The sequence below is a fragment of the Dicentrarchus labrax genome, unplaced genomic scaffold (genome assembly GCF_905237075.1).
Source record: "Dicentrarchus labrax unplaced genomic scaffold, dlabrax2021, whole genome shotgun sequence".
Classification (NCBI taxonomy): domain Eukaryota; kingdom Metazoa; phylum Chordata; class Actinopteri; family Moronidae; genus Dicentrarchus; species Dicentrarchus labrax.
This window is the reverse complement of record NW_026136708.1, coordinates 3,284,711-3,303,417: the sequence shown is the minus strand read 5'-3', so window position 1 is coordinate 3,303,417 and position 18,707 is coordinate 3,284,711. Positions and strand designations below refer to the sequence as shown.

Below are 18,707 nucleotides of genomic sequence, written 5' to 3'. Positions count from 1 at the left end.
CCACATACAGTGTATGTATGTATGCTATGTACACTGCCTCACTTATGCTTTATATTTTTGCTTTATAGCAACTTTACAACTTAAGTCCGAATTGGACGATGTAGAAGGTGGAGGAAAAATGTTTTGTGTTTTGCTCTCAGATAGGTGAGTTACATCACATGCACTTTAAAAATGTCCTGCCTCATTTTGGGTAAATCAAACCTTTGACATTCCAGTTTGAGAGGACTGGGCTGGCTCAGGGATTCGGACGGGTTAGACAGGTGTATTTTTAGCAGGAATCTTAAATACATCTTCTTTCTTTCTTTCTTTCTTTCTTTCTTTCTTTCCCATGCTCAATAAAAAAATAAAAACTCTCACTTTCTTTTTGTCTCCTGCATTGTCTCTGCCTGTTGACATTTAAAGGGGTGACCTTATGGGTGGCAAGAAATTCAGCGTTCTGACATTCATTAAGAGCAATGGCCTGCTCAGTCAAGAATCACAAAAGATTACCTTTAAGATATCGGCGGCACACAGCAGAAGTCCATTCATGGCACTAACAAATTCTGATCTGGCACAGAGATAAACAGCAAATGTCACTGTAGCCAGGCGTTATAGCCGGGGGGTGGGCGGCGCATGGTAGCATGGCTAACCCTCTACCCACAGTAGTAAGCATTGTGTTCAAAGCCAAGGAGCACATCATTGTATTAGGACTTGTGTAAGGAAAACACAGTTTCAAAATGTCAGCCTCTGTGTTTGACACTGTACAGTTTCTGTAGCAAGCATCCAAAAAGACTGAGGCTGAAACAAAGCTAGCTAACTAGTTTGTAATTTTGATGTCTGGTGGGAAGGAGACTTGGGATTTAATACAGTATTTGAGAATTTTTATTTTTTATACGTGTTAAAAGGAGGTACACGCAATAATTTTAGTTTAGAACATTCAAAAATGAACTAAAATTAGCAACATAGTGTGAAGAAAAACCAGTTCTGACGTTGTGTTAAAGACGTACTGTTGCTGAGATATCTACTGCAGTTAGCATGGTAACCAGCTAGCCTTGGTCCATCCCGTCTTGTACTTCCACTTCGTACCTCAGGAGGCGATAGTGAGTCACATGACAGCGTAAAATTGCTTTTGTTAAAAACATATCTGCAGCCATCAGCAGGAAGGCTCTCTGGATAGGAGACCCTTTAATGTGGAGAACGACGAGAGAAAAAAAAAAAGGACTGGTTCATATTATAATATATGAAGATTTTATCACACAATACCAACATTTACACAGACTGGGGAGGTCTACCCAACAACATTATTTATAAAAAAAATTAATGATTTCAAATATGAAGTAATCCTATAAATATGTAACTCCTAATGAAAGCACTGAGGTGATAAATATTTTAAAAAGTAAGAACCTGTCAGAGAGCATTCGGGATGTTTGGTGGCTGATGTCTGTGGGAGGACTTCCTGTTAGAGCTGTTGTGTCTTGGAGTTGTAATGTAACAACAAAAAAAATGTCCAATGATTAACTTCAACGATGATGAGACACAACAGCATCTTTTAATGGACTGTTACAGAGCTCGGGAAGTCTGGGACGGATTGAAGGAGTTTGGACTACTGATAGATATAGAAGCAAAACCAGACTTGAGAATGGCCTCGCTTTCCACTGCCTGAGACAGCTCTTGGTCAGTAAAGAGATTGTTTTAAGTTTGAACATTTCTTCGAGACTGGAACGTAAACAGCTGTTAATGCTACACACTGGTCCTTTAAGCCACTGCTGGACTTTGGCTCCATCCCATGTAAAGGTTATGTAGGGGAGACACTGGGTTTTGTGTTAGGACAGTGAAAAGATCCCTTCACTTTTAATGCATAGAATAGAAAGAAAGAAAGTGGAAGGCACACATCATTCACTGACACAACAATGTGAAGCATTCAAGGTTGACGCCTTTTTATCAGAAAGCCCTTATTGCATTTAAAAAGCCATGGAACATTTTACCATAGCAGCAGCAGATACATCCAGAACTGCTGACTCCAGAGACGTAACAGGACGAGCAGCAGCGTAGTGTTCAGGATAGAGGCAGTAATTCTATTTTATTTGGTTGGCTTGAGGGCCATGGGGCTTATTGATTAAATCATTATCACAACATTGATTGGTCCATATCACAGAAACCCCCAGCACAGCACTTAGGGTGGCTCTGCTGTAACTATTGCTGTGACCGCATATTATTAAAGGGGTACTTGAATTGTATTGAACTGACCTAAATGAGTATTAAGATAATCGTTTAAAAATAATTATACAATTATTACAGTTGGGGAACAATTACCCCTTTTGGTAACTAGCAGTATTATAAGAATTAGGATATGCTGCATGCACAGTTGTAGTAATCACCAACTGTTTACAACAGTCAGCCAAATTTTACAAGGATATTGCCAAGTGGTCAAATGCACTTAATTCCTGCCCAGAATATGGAGAGCTTTACAATCATCCATAACTCACATTAAGCATTAAGTTACTTAGTTGTTGCTGTTTGGAAGAACACCGTCACTATGCACTATGAAAAAGAAGACATTATGAAATAATCATGTGAATAATTAAGTATAATAATTAACTGATACATTTAGAAATAATTACAGCTCAACCTCATCACATGACCCAGCACTGTACACTGTGTGTTCAATACAGATAGATGTATCTTACCCAAAGTAAATAGAGAAGGTGTATTACTTTAGTTACCATTCAGAAGTTAACGGTGGCTATTGGAGTGGCTAAAACTTTGAACCTATCTGCAAAGTTTGGTAACTGTAAAGGCCCTGACACACCAAACCAACATCAACCAACTAGCAGCATCAAGAGCCAAATGTTACATCACCTCACGTCGCCTGTGTCTTGGCCAAAAAGTGACACTAGAGCACACTGCACGTACGTTCTATGCCTGCCTCTCCATACCAGCAGGTGGAACACTGGAAGACCTAGAACTGCACATATAGACAAAAGCAGCCCTGTGGACGTAGGTTTGCCCACTCTCGCTCAGGTATTGTTAAACAGCAGCTTCTAATCGAGAAATATCCGTGTTCAGATCAGAGATAAAGCTGAAAAACGAGACGATCCTTTCATACGTGCCCTTTTCATGAAGTCGTTTGCTCACTTCTGTTTCTCTTCTGGTGCACTTAAGCTGCACAGCCAATCAGAGCGATTTCTCTCACCGATGGCCTGATTCAACATGATCAGTCGGCCTGACGAGAGCTGACGGTGCGGAACACACCGAAAAAACTAGGGCTACAGATGCTCACCAAGGGTGACAGGGCCATAGGTCTTACAGTAACTGATATCCAAGCACTTGTAGGCTGAAGAAGAAACAAATACAAGAACAGCAAAAGCTAGAACAGCCACCCTGAGTGACGAAGAAAAATGGAATAGAGAGACAAATAGACAGATGACTCTTTGACAATGTGGTAGATACATTTTGCTCTTATTTGTCTTAAATACATCAAAAGTGTGTATTTCTTAAAGAGTTCAGATGAAGATAAGAGTGTACAGTTAATACTATAGTAGCTGTATGATTCGTCAGCTGGCTTTGTCATCTAAGCCCTCCAGCACTGCCGTAAAGATGCAGACAGCAGGCTTCCACTCGTCTAGCTGCTTCACCTCCTGGATCTCCTCTTGTCTGTCCAGGAGTCTCTTTTTCTCTGGGTACGGCACGCTGTCAGTAAAGGCAAAAAACATCTTATTCCCTCACCCTACCCTTTTATCCTGCTCTATTTAAACCTTTGCCTAGCTTAAAAAAAAATACCCATTAAATTGTAGCTGTGTGAGCCAGCATCGAGGCAGTTCAAGAAAGCAGTTCTCTGAAATGCTGAGGGTAAAATCACTAAATAAAGCCCATCATGCAGTATAATGTAATACACACTGTACATTGGACAAAATAATGTTTGCAGGAATAGCTGTGAACTCACCATGTATTGGTAGAGGACTGCAGAGGGATGGAGGTATCTGCTTTGATATTGGACATTGTTCTGAAAGAAGGATCAGTTCAGTAATTTGGTTATCAGAAATAAAAATATTTAAAAAACAGAATACAAGCCCTCATCCCATGTGTAAAATCTGTTTTGCAGTTGGCTTCAGCTCTTCTCCTCTGCACGGATAAAAATGGAAATGGCACCATCTGCTGGACAAATGTCTCCAGTTCCTCTGATACAGTGCAGAGAGGAGCACCCTCAGCACTGTGAGGCCCTTTGGACACAAACATCCACCAACAGGCTCTGATGTATTTTGACTCAGTTTGCCCCCACATGACTACATAACGTATGAACACATCATATTGCTGCATTCACTTGTAGCTTGAAAACATTCAACTTCTGCAAATAGAAATACATTTTGTGCTGGTATGGGCAATATGAATATATAGCATGAAAATCAACATTCTGTGCAGTTTTCTTTTTTGCAGTTTTTTAACAGCTGCACAGATGTGATGGATACACTGCACTCTTTAGTGACTGACTGAGTTTATTCAGTAAACACTGTGTTGATTAAACTCCTTTACTCTTACAAAAGCTCCATTCAGCAACTTCAAACTTTCACAGCACAGCTTTAGGAAACAAACAGGAAAATTCAGATCACAAATGTTGGTACCCATCAGTTCACACCCACTGAAATTTTGGTTGGGAACACGCGTCCACATTTATGAGGAGGTCGTGTGACCTGACGCACTCAATCCACCAGATATCAGATTAAAAAGACCTATGCTGCAAAATTACTAAGCACCTTGTTTCCACCATTACACTTTTTCACCCAACTATGTCATATTTTTTCTTTTACTGAATACTCTGTTTGCTGCTAACTGTTGTTACTACCTGGCTTTATTATTAACCAATTACACAACAATCTATCAGGTGTTGGTGCACTGAAGAGCGAGACAAGCTTATATTACAGTAAGACTGTTCGGTAGAGGAGTTACCCGAATGTGCTGTGAGGTAATGTTGAGCCTAACTTGTGGAAGTTGTGGCTGTACTCAGGGGAGCAGAAGGGTCTGGCTCCAATTACTGCATGGCGGGGGGACACACCTAGAAGTAAGACATGGACACATGTAGATAGAGGACTTGTCTCAATTCACACCCCAAAAGATCCAGGATCAAGTGATATCTTTATTATTGACTATAACCTGTAATCTGTTCCTGTGTTTGAGGCTACCAGCTAATAAACGAGAATGTGAGGACTGCTTCAATGAAACAGGAATACAACATTTTCATAAATATATTATCAACATTAATACAGTACTTCAAAGCTTTCAATAAAAATACATCCACTGATGAGCTTTCTTACAACCAGTGTCCACATGAAAGTCAAACGTAAGCCTGTCGTCAGCTACAGTGGCCAGACCGGGGGAAAAATGACAAGTATTCGCATTTCGCGTTGGTGGAACATAACCAGGTTCTAAGTAGAGCTTCAAACTGCCAAAAGAAGAAACAGGAGCAAGAGACAAAACAATAGCATAGGCAAGTTATTGAAAATTGCATTTAAACTCAAACAGGCTGTTTATCAGCTGATCAAAAGTTTAAGACCATAGCCCAAAAAAACCCCAAAACAGAACTAAAAGTGTCAAAAAAAGGACTCAGTAGTGAATAGCCCCACCATTGTTGTTGATCACTTCAAAAATTTGTTTAAACATGCTTGATGCGAGTGTTTCCAGGAGGATGGTGGGAACGTTGCTCCATGTGGTGAAGATGGCTTCACGAAGGGCATCCACGGTCTGGAACTGACGTCTGTTTTTGTAAACTTCCCTTGCCATCCATCCCCAAACGTTCTCAATGGGATTTAGATCAGGGGAACACGCAGGATGGTCCAAAGGAGCAACGTTATTCTCCTGGAAGAAGTCCTCCGTCAGGCGGGCGTTGTGAACTGCAGCGTTGTCCTGTTGAAAGACCATCATCACCACACAGACGAGGGCCCTCAGTCAAGAGGGATGCCTGCTGCAACATCTCTACATAGTCAGTCGCAGTTTGACGTCCCTGCACAACCTGAAGCTCCATTGTTCCATTGAAGGAAAAAGCACCTCAGATCATGATGGAGCCTCCTGCACCGTGCCGCCTAGAAAACATCTCCAGTGGGTTCTCCTTGTCATGCCAGTAACGTTGGAAGCCATCAGGACCGTCAAGGTTACATTTTTTCTCATCAGAGAATAAAACTTTCTTCCACCTTTCAATGTCCCGTGTTTGGTGCTCCCTTGCAAAGTGCAAACCGGCAAGTTTGTGGTGTGGGAGGAGACGTGGCCTTTGAAGATGTTTTCTGTTCTTTAAGCCCTTCTGTCGTTGATGCTGTCTGATGGTTATTGCGCTGCAGTCAGCATCAGTAAGGGCCTTAATTTGGGTCGAGGATCGGCCTGTGTCTTCACGGACAGCCCGTTGGATCCTCCGGCTCAGCGCATGTGACATTTTTTGGGTCTACCACTTGACCTTTTTGTCCCATAAACCTCTGGATCTTTTAAAAAATTTTAAATGACTGTCTTACTGCGTCCAACCTCGGCAGCGATGGCGCGTTGCGAGAGGCCTTGCTTGTGCAGCTCAACAATCCTGCCACGTTCAAAGATAGAAAGCCTTTTTGCCTTTGCCATCAGGTGGTCATGACAGTGTGAATGCCTGATAGAAAATGACATGAAAGCCAGATTTTTGCACAGATTTGGACTTTTTAAGGCTATGGTCTTAAACTTTTGATCAGCTGATGAACAGCCTGTTTGAGTTTAAATGCAATTTTCAATAAATTGCCTCCTCTATTGTTTTGTCTCTTGCTCCTGTTTCTTCTTTTGGCATTTTGAAGCTCTACTTACAACCTGGTTATGTTCCACCAACGCGAAATGCGAATACTTAAAATTTTTAAGATTATTCTTAAGATTTTGTTCAGGAGTGTATCTGCACTGCTACACAAACTCAACAGCCTGAGATGAACAGCACATTGTTCCTGAAATCTAAGAAGGACTCGCTGTATATGCTGACTGACAGGCAGTGTTTAGTAACCTGCTCCCTGAGTTGTCACATTATCCTCTGTAACTTCACATCATCACCAATGCCATCATCCATGTTTGATCAGTTATGCCACAACAATGAAGCAGCAAGACTGATCCCTCTCTTTGTCTCATAACAGTGTCCTCATTTTCTTCCTAATCATTCACAGCATTGTCCGGCATTCCGTATGTTTCAGTATCACAGTGCATTTACTGACATTTAAATGCCAATAATATAACAAACTGCCCCTGCGTCAAATGTGTGTAACAAGATATATCAGGGTATCTACCAGAGTAACTTGTGAAGCCTGGCTGTGTGTCTGTGTGTGCGGTTTGTGTGTTCTTTACATTGTGTTAAAGTTTGACTGTTTTCTTACTCTTAGACTAGTCAACTAGTCTAAATTTTAATTTGTTTTTAATCGACGGCAAAATTAGTCACCAGGAACATCCCTAGAGAGGACAAAAGAACATCTGATAAAACCTCATTGACCTTCACACATTGTGACCTTTCGGTTAGGAAGTCAGCCAGTGTGTCCAGTCAGGATCAATGTTGTCTAAAATGGGAGGCTGCACATGGTTCAAAGCTGAGGAAAAATCAATAAAAACTAGTCTTGCTGTCTAGGTGTGCCAAAATCACATTTAAAAGTGTGACTGTTGCATCATCAACACTGACCTGTAAGCAAATTGGAGCGGGTCTAATTTGGTTTGAACCGTGGGAAAGAGTTCATCCTTCACAATCTTCTCAAATGGCTTTATCATTTTTGGCACAGGTACTATTTTGGAATCATCCTACACTCGATGGTGCATTCAGTTTTCAATCATATCTAAAAGAGACCATGATAACCTTGTTTTTAGAATCTTATCATTAAACAGGAGGAACGCTCTCTTCTCATTGTTCTTATGACTTAGCTGAGAAAGTGTATCACATATTGAACTGCTACATTTTCTGGACTCACTTTGTTTTTTCCTACTGTCGAAGACTCCTGTGGCCTGAGGTGGGGAATCCTGCACAGAACAGCTTTCCTCAGCTCGCACTGTGTGAGCTTGGGGCTGGTGGAGGTTCAGCATCGATCCATCCTGTTCCTTCCACTCCATCTTAGCACCTAAACGGGACATAGATTCAATACACACATACGGCACAAAGGTCGACCCAGTACTCTGAGCTGACCCGGAAGAAGACTTGAACTACCAGTTGCTACCATGATGACCACTGACCAATAACTTTACAGAAGAAGTAGTCCCAGGTGTGAACAGCAGCCACTGTAAGTGCATACCAAACAGCTGCTCCTGAGAAGGAGCTATGCTCTCCCTTGGATAAATAATGATTAGGAAACAGTGCAGAAAAAGCTTTTGATTGGACAAAAAGGATTATTAGTTGCTATGCAACACCATTTGAAATGCCTACTGGGAACTGAGCACATTATGGCCTTGGCCTCTTTCCAAACAAAAAATTAGAGGCTGTGCCAATTTCTGGCAATGCTGCTTTCACAAAGAGCTGTAAAAAAGGGCAACACCGACACATATAGCTTATCAGTGCTAAAACTGAATCCCCAAGGCTGCTGATACTGATGGTCCACTGCTCACAAACTGCTCCGAGGCGTGGGCACAACCCTGACACGCTGTTTTGTTTTTTGTTTGTTTTTCCCTTTATTAGACAGTGCAGCTTGAGAGTTGAAAGGGGGAGAGAGAGAGAGGGGCCACAGGTCGGATTTGAACCCTTATATATTTGCTACATGAGAGACCTGTGGGCCTTTCGCATATCTCTAATTTGTGCCTCCTTGCCTCCTCTCTCTCCTCCCTCCTCCTGTCTGTGACCCAGAAATCAATCTCAGTGCACCACTTGAATTCAACTTCAACTGCATCTGGAGCAGAGAGGAGAGAGGAGAGAGGAGAGAGGAGGCTTGCTGGAGGAGCTTTTGGCAGTTGGAGCTTACTTTAATACATAAATCACAACTTAGTAATAATTTATGTTATAACTAGGCTAAGTTTGAACTTACACACAGCTGGTGCAACAGGCTGAAGGTTCAGTTTACCTGTCATGGAAAGTACTTCAGAACCAGAGGTGACTGGCATTTTAAGGGAGTCTGCCACCTGATCTCAGATGCAGCATCAGAAAGTTTTAAAAAAGACAGACACAGAAAATGCTGAGCAATGACGCAGCAGTATCCCAAATCTGCTGCATCACTAGTTGCCGTGCAGACTCCACCGTCTGTCTGTCTGTCCTCACAGGCCTCCTGTCCATCTCTGACTCACGCTTGGACACAACAGCCTGTTGACGCCGCACCAAGTGGCCGTCAGGGCTGTTGTCATATCACCACATGTATCAGGGAGGAATAAGACGGTGACAGCGTGGTGGTTAAGTGTCACAGCCACAAAGGCAGGTCCTGGAGTGACTTAGCAGAAGTGTGTGTGTGTGTGTGTGTGTGTGTGTGTGTGTGTGTGTGTGTGTGTGTGTGTGTTTTCTGTAACATCTCAGGAGGGCTGAGTGACAGGCTCAAGTGTCAGACTACAGAGCTCTCACGTGAAGATGCTCTGAAAGTAAAAAGACGGCAATTTAGAGTCCTGCCTCCTCTTTTATTTTATTTTATTGAACACTTGTCATGCTGTGGAGAAAATGGAGACGCATAAATGATGCAATGAACTGTAAAATGTCCTTTTATGTTAACGTAACTTGTTACTCTCTCAGTTGATCCCCATTCATGCTTTCATTGAATTAATGTTATCTCTTTAACTTGAGCTATTAGGCCTGACCTGTTAGTGTGGAACAGTGTATGGAGGTTTCCTGTAATAGCAGACTGATGAATAAAGTCAACACAGTCATACAAACTCTTAAAAGGGTTCACAGGCCAGTCACTGTATGAGGAACTCCACATTAGGCTAACTCACTAGCTCCAAAGCCAGAAACAAAGGTTTTCCTTTAGGCTAACGTTACTTACTGTGTAACGTCCGCTGTCCACTGTGCGGTGTGTAACGTTACTTTTGTAACTCCTCAGAATGACGAATAAGTTTTATAAATGAAGTTACACGTATCACTCATTACTCAGCGGGTTATTTCTCTGACGTTTCTCAGCCAACAGCCTTCGTTTGTGGTGGAAATAATGACGCAGCGGTTTAATCAGAGGGAGCAGCCACAGCTGCCACAAGCTGTTGCTAGGCGACAAGGGCCACGCGTCAAGTCAGACAGGACAGGTGTCTGAGATCCGGTTTTAACAGAACTTTCAAAATAAAGCGCGCGTACATTTTTCCTGTAACTTTTTTTAATCTCTAGAGCAGTGGTTCCCAACCTTTTTCCTTCAGGACAATCCCTGACTAAGTGGCACATTTTATGGATATTTTATATTATATTCAATGCATAACAATAACAGTAGAGAACAACTGATACTGTACAATGAACCCAAACGGTGAACATAATAACTGCAGGAAGTTTGTGTAAACTGAGCAATTTGGTTGAATTTTCATCAGATTGTTTCCTGTGATCATTGATCAGAGATGAGTTTCCTGATATTTTTAGGAACTAACAATTCTAGTCTATAGTATGATTTTTTTTATTTCAGCAATCACACAGACTTAATAGTCTTTTTTTTTTTTTTTAACAAATTCAGTGTTTTATCTCCCTGACACTGGAACTAACACTAACACTTTCTAATGCATAAATAAATATAGCTCGTGTTCAGGTCTTCAAAGTTTAGATCTTAAATAACAATCTAAACTTTAAAAATAACAATTTCACTTTGTTTTCTTCTAAAATCAAGAAGGCCTCGCATAACCCCATGAAGCCTTGGCAACCCCAAGTGGAGGTCCCAACCCCCAGGTTGGGAAACATTGTAGCGTTATTTTTAACCTTCCATTCTCATGGAAAGTCAGTTACAGCCACATTGAGCTGTTGCATTAGCATTCAAGTCCAGTCAGCTGTGTTTACACAGTCAGAGGACCTTACAATCTTTACAACAGACGGCTGTAAGTGGCTCCCAAAGGTTGTTAGTCCAGTCCAGTACAGACTACTACCTTTTTAAATTTAAATACTGTTGTTTATGCCTTTAGATATATATAAATATATGTATGTCATTGTGTTTATTTTCCTGCTTCTGGAAAGCACAGTGCTGAAAGTGCTCCATTAAAGGTCCAGTGTGTAACATCCAGGAGGATCTATTGTCAGACATGGAATATAATATTCATAGGTATGTTTTAATTAGTGTATAATCACCTGAATATAAGAATCATTGTGTTTTTGTTACCTTAGAATGAGCTGTTTTTATCTAGAGATGCTGCGGGTCACCTTCCATGGAGTCTGCCATGTTGGACCGTCATGTTTCTATAGTAGACCAGAATGGAGAAACCAAACACTGGGTGTAGATAGGGCCTTGTTTTTGTGTGCCACTGTAGTTTCTCCCTCGTGCTTGGAAAGGGGAGGTGAAGCGACAAAGTTGTTATCTGCAACTACATTGCTCGATGCCACTAAATTCTACACACTGGTCCTTTAATAAATGATTATCATTATTAACAACAAATAAAACAAGTCTTTGCGAGGGCTTCTTGATTTGAGGGCGTGCTAGAAAACATATAAAAAATACACACTGTAGGCCTATAGCTCAGCATTTGGTTTACTGCTGTGAAGAATGGCCAAGCGTCAGGGAGTAGATAACACTGAATTTAATTGGATTGTTAAAAGTGATTAAATTATAATCTGCTCAAAATTCATCCAAATCCCTCGTTTTACACACCTTTCTTGCAGTTACTGAGCTCACTGTTTGGGTTCACTGGCCTTGAATACAATATGAAATATCTATAAAATATGTCACTGAGTCAGGGGTCACCAGGTTACTAAATGATAGAAAAGGGCTCCTTAAGGAATAACGTCTGCTCTATAGCACAATGACAGGCAGTCTATAAAAGCGCCAGACGGTGGCGCCAGTCTCACAGTTTTAATATACAGTATGCCTCAATCCAAGCTGATGGTTGTCTTTGAAGTCATCAATGAAACACTTAGTCCCCCCCCCCCTAATCGAAATGATCACTGCCTGTAAGAGAATCGTGTTCTGTGAGTGCGGATCAATCTGTGCGTTATATTTCTGTCATTCTGGACTCTTGTGCTTCCTGTCTGCAGCATGTAACCGCAAATTGCATTAAGTGTTCGATCTGGGCATTTTGTACAGGTGAGCGTAGCAAATGGCGTGGTATTGAGCTGGTTACGCACTCAGAAGTCACACAAATGGAAAGGATGGCTCGTCTTTGTAACCAATCCATTAACCCAGAACCATGCGCAAGTTCCAAATAATGTGGCACCCACATGACCCAAACTACACTGGCAATATCGACGGCAGGCCACAGTAAAACTAGACATCTGACCGCACACACACACACACGCATGCGGGCGCGCGGGCACACCGGGCGCTGCTCTTTGTAAATCCACCTGTTCACGCGCCTTCGTGCGCCCTCCGCTGCGCTCTGATAGGGTTGTCAGGGAGAGAAAAGAGCATTTATGAACGCCTTGTGCTTGAAGTGACGAGGAGCTCCTCTCACAACACCATGACAGCAGCACTGAGCCAGCAGAGCTCCTTCCGCCGCGGCTGAATGGATTACCTACAGATTCACCTCTCCCGGATGGTTTTGCGCAGAAGCTCCTCACATTAGTTCCCACTCCTCTCTGAGAGGACCCGCTGCCTTCTTCTTCTTCTTCTTCTTCTTCTTCTTCTTCTTCTCCTCCTTTCTTTTCATGATCACATACCTCACCGACACTGTGGACACTGAAGGCTGAACATGCCAAGTGCACTGATCTGAGAGCTGCTCTTGACTTCAGAGTCACATCAGCGCTGCTGGGTGGACGCGCGGCACGGCTGGAGAGGATTTCTGCAACAATTTGTTGCAAACACTGCCAGGGGCGAAGTCATGGTGCCGGTACCGCATCGGCTTCTCATGGCACCGTGAGAACTTTCTTCCTGGCTCCCCCCTTTTCTTGTTTTAGATGTTTGTCAGCGGGATCGTGCTTCTTTGGGAAATTATCCACCGTTTCCCCTTTCAATTATGTTCACTTTTGCTGCCTTCTGCTACATGCTGTCTCTGGTCCTCTGTGTGTCCCTGATCTTCTTTGCAATATGGCACGTAAGTACCCCCGAACTGGTAGAATTTCTGTATCTTATTTGCGTGTTTGATGTCTGTCCGTGTGCATGTCGGAGGCGCAGGTGTGATATTTGTGCGTAATAGTGCTCGACAGCCCACAGCCCTGCGCGTTCACTCATTTCAGATGTATATTCCCGCAGCTTTTGCACTGTTAAACACTGCAGGATTCGGTTTCTGCACATATTTTCCTCCACACGACAGGTGCGCACCTGTATCTTCAGCTCCTGCTCCATCATTCACACCAGCGTTTCCACCACTTTGTCACATTTCCCAGCCTTCCCTCTTTATTTGGCTACCTCACACATTCCCTCTGACCCAATTTGATATGCAGAAATGGTGGCACCCCAGCGCAGCATCCTAGATCAATTAAACAGCCCTCCTTCCAGATCAATTAGGAAATCTTGTAGAGTGTAATCTCCCCCCACACCCCCTTCTCATCTCCCCGCTCTGCTCCCTCCCTCCGCCTTTAATCAAGCCTCAGCTACACGCCAGTGCCAATCTGACTGACTGCATTATGATATTTGAATAATCTAATTATTTGCTCCCAGAGCAACATCTCCATCATGCAGCAGGGCCTTACGTAAAGACAGATTTGGGTCAGGTCTTTCAGCCTATATTGCCCTGAGTCTGCCTTTTGCATGGAAACAGCAAACAGACCTGATGCACTTGGGATGACTGATCCTCTGGCAATTACAGCTAATAGTCGGTCTGCCTGTCTGTCAGACAGCGGCCCATGTGTCTGCTCACAGAGCAGAAACAAAGAGAGCAGGACAGTGAGAGTGCAGACACCCGTGATAGTACAGTTAAAGGAGGCTAAATATACAGCTCCTTTCTGATTCTGCTGGTAGGGGAGAAAACATCTCCACATGTCCTGATTTGTGAGAGAGGGACAGAAAGCACAACACCTCCCTCAGTTGTCTGTGATGTCAGCGGTGGCGGAGGGATCACAATGGAACACATTATTCTGTATCTTCAGCAATAATCCACATCTCACCAGGCTTTATTTTTGTATTCTGCTTAAGCTGGCAAAAAACAGTGAGTGGAGATGCCTCCTCCACTGATTTTCCCCGTTCACGGTGACACACAGACATGCAGCATAATAAGCTGGGGCTCCATACTGCGAGAAAACATAATTAGGAAGAGGCTGCGAGGTGGGAATATGTGGAGCCGTGGAAAAGCGTTTCAGCAGAGCCAAGGCTGCACATTAACACCAGCCACCTGCCAAATGCTGGGAGATTCTGGCTGGAACTCTCTCACTTCTATCAGCCGCTTTGGCAGGTGGCCACCTCTCCGTCGCTCCTTTTTTTCCTTTAATTTCAAGAACTCATCTGGTTTCAAAGAACTGCCCAACTCACTGAATTCCGGCTGCCACCGTGGCCGTTTGACCAAAAGGTTAGTTTTTAACGCCCCGGAGTGCCAGCGCATCGCTAAAAAGAGCAAGTGTGCTGAGTCAAACTACCCAGGGTGAAATCAAGCTATAAATAACTCGAGCCAGTAAATGAACATAAGGACACAAGGCAGAGGATATGTGAAACAGGCCACAGAGAAACACAATGGAAGTAAAATGAGTAATGAACTGCTCTGACTCAAACATATTAGCAGTCCTGTCAGCAGGTAACATGAGCGCCTGAGTCATGGAAGTCAGCGAATGACAAATGACTTCACACAGACGGACTCCAGCTATTAATTGGCCATAATCAATCAAACCATACACTGCCAAGTTAATTAGCTCACATGTATGTGGCCTTATCTGCTCCTGTACTCATTTCAGGTGCTGATAAATCTTTCATTAACTTGTTTTGAAGTCTCTCAACACATTCCTCCTCCATTCCCCTCATTTACACATGGAGCTGTTCCATAAGACGTCTGTATGCGGGAAAAAAGAGGAGGACATGTTGGCTATCTTTGGAATATCTATTATCATTAATCACTCTCCTCTCTGACCATCCCTGGACTCACCGTGGGCTAAGGTGTTGAGGAAGAGCAGGTCGGGTAATGAGGAAGGAGCAGAACTAGGCTGGTTAAAGCCATTATACTTTTTGATGAGTATGGGGAACTCATGTTGATGAGTGGGTGCATTATACTGTACTTCGCTATACATATCACACATTTATCTGACGGCTGCAGGTTGTGTTTTTACAAACAAACAATGTCATCATCATAGAAAATATTCCTTATAAACTATCCAACAGTAGTTAAAACTAGCAGCTTGACCAGCTGGACCAGTAAATGTGACTTGGACATGCACGCATCTGTAAAATAATTCAATAATACATTTGTCTGTGGAATAAAACATTTTCTACTAACCTTGAATGCAGGACATTTAAAGTGACACCCACCCTGAAACCCAGGACAAACCAGCACCAAATAGCTGGCAAACTAGCACCAAATGAATTTGCCTCATCTTCTTTCTTTCAAAGGTTCCATAGTGTTGCTTTGAACAAGAAATGCTTTGGTCCTTCCTAATATGCTCTACTCACATACTTTATCCATCACCTGAACCTTACTCAAGCTTTAACATCAATTAACTCAAGTTCAATTTGGATACACTGCCTGATCTTATTGCTGTGATTTGACCACATATTTCGTTGTCTAATTACATTTAGAAACACGAACAAGCTGAACTTTAAAGGGCTGCATTCATGTAGTTTTACTGTTTATAGTATGAAAGCAAGCCATCTGATCAGTCTGGATTTTTCAGCATATTTCAAGATGGATCCCACAATGTCTTTAATTATTTTTTACTTCAGATATTCCATCATTTCTTCATCTTGTTTGGAGAGAAAAGTACATTGTTTAACTTACAGATAGACTGTAACTGTAAAGTGGTTTAAGCAGACATAGGAATAATTCAGTACAGTAGTAATATTGATGATAAGCATGTCAGGGTATTCTCCCTGCAGAATATAATGACACGTTGAGTGGTTTACTTCAAACCAGGTGCAGCAATCGGCAGAATCAATCTGTTCATTACATAAAATACAACACCACAGTCCCCCACGGGAGCACTCACGCAAGTGATTCCAAAGCCATTTTAATTAACATACAAGGTGAACTGCGACCTCCTCCGAGCTCTACGGCTCAGCGCTTCGCTGGTCAGACTCCGCTCGAGTGATTCTCCTCCCATGTAACCACAGCCCCTAATGTGCTCTAAGTGTCATTAAAGCTGGGAATGAGCCACTCGCTCCTCTGGTGCACCTCTGATAGATGGGAAAGCCCCGTGGTGCAGATATGATGTAGAGGTTGTCCTGGCAGCGTTGCAGAGGGCAGAATGTCAAATTGACATCATTTATACTCCCAATTGGGGTTTCCATTATATTGTGACAGTTTTGGTATTTAGTGCATGGGAGGTGCGGTGAGGTATGAAAGCATTTTTTGTATGGATGGAGCAACAAGTGAGGCTGAATTAGACCCAGAGAAAGCCCTAAGTTTAGTAGTAATTTCAATGACACCACTTTTTAATAAGCCACTATTTATGAAAGATGTATATGCTGTAACTTTGCTTTATTGATGATATTGATGATCAATATTTAATATTACCAAATTAAAAGGATAAACACCACCTGAGGTGTTTTTCACAACCTGGCAACCCCCACGTTTTTGTGATGCCTTCTAAATGATCTTTAAAGCATTAATAAATAGTTTACCATTAAAGAAATAGCTTAACATATCGGGAAATGTGCTTATTCGCTTTCATGCCCAGAGTTAGTAGAGCAGGTTGATACCAGTCTGTACGCTAGTGAAATACTACAGCCAGGGTAGCGTTAGCTTACCTCACTCACAGGTCCCACCAAGAAGTAGTGCATTAAATAACCCCTGTTTTTGAACTTATATATTATATATATATATATATATATATATATATATATATATATAAAGTGTGAATTAGTGATCTTTAGAGCTGCCTGTAGGCGGATGTTTTTTATCTCTGGACAGTCAGGCTAGCTGTTTCCTGTCTGTCTGCTAAATCAAGCTAACCATCCCCCGATTCTAGCTTAGCGTACATGAGAGTGGTATCTTCTTAGCTAGGCTAACTCTTGGCAAGAAAGCTAATATGTGTATATCCCAAAATGTGGAAAGTTATTCAAAAGTTATTCAATTAAGTTTAAATACCTTTCTTATGTCATTTCATATTACGCTTATATAGCTTATATATATTCATGTTCAATTAGTTTATCACAATCTACAAGGGTAATATTCCAGTATAGGAGTACTGGTTAGTTTCTGGGGCTCTGAGCAGAATATAATGAAGCTCTGGGTACTTAAAGGCAACAGGCCACACACACACACTGCATAGAGAACAATAAGGCCAATTGGGACCTGCTTATTTTTGCCCCACAACCCTCTTGTAGCTTAATATGGCCTTGGCAAATGCTTTTATTCCAAACTGTCTTTTCTCTTCACGTTTCCTTTTTTTTTTTCGCCTTCCACCTGCCTTCCTTTTATTCACTTAAATTACCTCACACAAAGCAAAGGCTGCTTCAGATAACACCGAGGCGACACTACATATCAGGATTTCACGCACACTTCAGCATGGATTTGGAGGGGAGCAGCTCAGCTAGCACCGCACTTGGCATCGCTTCCTCGCCGAGCGTGACTCTGCATCGCTCTGAGATTTTGACAAGTACAGGGTATTCGCAGGTTTAACAGAGCTGTCGTGTGAATAATCGTTCACACTGAACAAGCATAATGCTTCCTCATCTGTTACTGTCTCTGGTGCTCCAATGACGGGGCAGAATGAGAGGTGTTTTGGGGTTGCTGTTTGCAGGGAGGACAGTGGAGATTTTGAGGAAATGCACTCAGAGGAGAGATGAAATGTGGAAGATTAGATTTTCAAATGACAGAGGGTAGATTTAGCTTCAGACAAAGACATAGAAGTGTGGAAGAAAGATTGAAACTGAGAGCGATATTTAGCCAAGCGTGCTTTGTGCCACTTCCCTCAGCCTGCCACAGGCCTAAGCTTGTTCCCATGATCTGTAATGCCTCAGACATCTACTGTAGGGCTCTGCTGGGGATAGACTGGTCTGGCCCCAGAGGAAAGGGACAGACAAAGTCACAGGAAGATAGATGAAAGGGGCATGAGGCAGACTCTGGTGAAGGAGAGAGGAAGGACAGGAGCTGTAGGAGTGATGGGATGATGGAGAAGAAAAGGTAGAAAGGCCAGATAGACTACAGATTTCACTTACTGGGAGTTCAGACCAGGACCGATTGGATTGCTGGATACATGAGGGTACAATACAAAATGATGATCAGACATGAAAAGGAAAAGGCAGATGCAAAGCAGTGAGTGTGCAGATCAAAGGAAGACAGGTTGATAGTTAAAATGAAAGTTCTGTAATGTTCCTGGTTGAGTGAGGGAACAGTCCGTGAGATGGATCAAGCTTTCAAGCTTTTCTAGGAGATGAGCACATATGACAACACGGGGCACAAAGAAATAGATAAAGGGATGAAGGACGAGATAATTAACTAGAGACAGAAGAACAGACCACGCTTTGTGTTGTGGGGAGGGCACTCGAAGTTCGTACTGTCTTCATCTGGATTATTCATGTCTTAATAACACCAATGAAATAAAGATGAAGTACAATCAGCTTTCCACTCAACATTCTTCTCACAACTGTCCGCGGCTG

At 42.5% G+C, this 18,707-nt stretch overlaps 2 protein-coding genes across 5 annotated transcripts in view; one reads left to right on the top strand and one right to left on the bottom strand.

Moving 5' to 3' along the window:
• Positions 1-1,899: 1,899 nt before the first annotated feature.
• On the bottom strand, positions 1,900-11,704 carry LOC127368099 (spermatogenesis-associated serine-rich protein 1-like). Of its 4 annotated transcripts, none has more exons than XM_051408565.1 (5): positions 8,179-11,704; positions 7,920-8,066; positions 4,924-5,029; positions 3,923-3,982; positions 1,900-3,669 (listed from the first exon to the last, which is right to left on the bottom strand). In XM_051408565.1, the coding sequence occupies exons 2-5, from the start codon at positions 8,056-8,058 to the stop codon at positions 3,534-3,536; spliced, it is 441 nt and encodes a 146-aa protein (XP_051264525.1). In that variant the 5' UTR covers positions 8,059-8,066; positions 8,179-11,704; the 3' UTR covers positions 1,900-3,533. The 4 variants fall into 4 exon arrangements, with proteins under 4 accessions (XP_051264525.1, XP_051264521.1, XP_051264522.1 ...); XM_051408561.1 differs by having other exon boundaries at positions 7,920-9,495; positions 9,900-11,704; XM_051408562.1 differs by having other exon boundaries at positions 7,920-8,272; positions 9,900-11,704.
• Positions 11,705-12,040: 336 nt separating this feature from the next.
• The window catches only part of cnih3 (cornichon family AMPA receptor auxiliary protein 3), a 78,983-nt gene continuing 72,316 nt past the window's right edge, over positions 12,041-18,707 (top strand). The window contains 2 exon segments of the mRNA XM_051408558.1: positions 12,041-12,961; positions 12,964-13,062. Of these exon segments, the coding sequence (XP_051264518.1) occupies positions 12,926-12,961; positions 12,964-13,062 (135 nt within the window). The 5' untranslated portion in view covers positions 12,041-12,925.

What these genes read in the sequence shown, in the direction of transcription:
- LOC127368099 (XM_051408561.1), bottom strand. Translation starts at nt 8,079, where the DNA reads ATGTCCCGTTTAGGTGCTAAGATGGAGTGGAAGGAACAGGATGGATCG. An exon ending in CGACAGTAGGAAAAAACAAA is followed by an intron (nt 5,030 to 7,919) that starts GTGAGTCCAGAA and finishes TCTTACTTCTAG; the next exon opens with GTGTGTCCCCCCGCCATGCA. An exon ending in CAGTCCTCTACCAATACATG is followed by an intron (nt 3,670 to 3,922) that starts GTGAGTTCACAG and finishes CTTTACTGACAG; the next exon opens with CGTGCCGTACCCAGAGAAAA.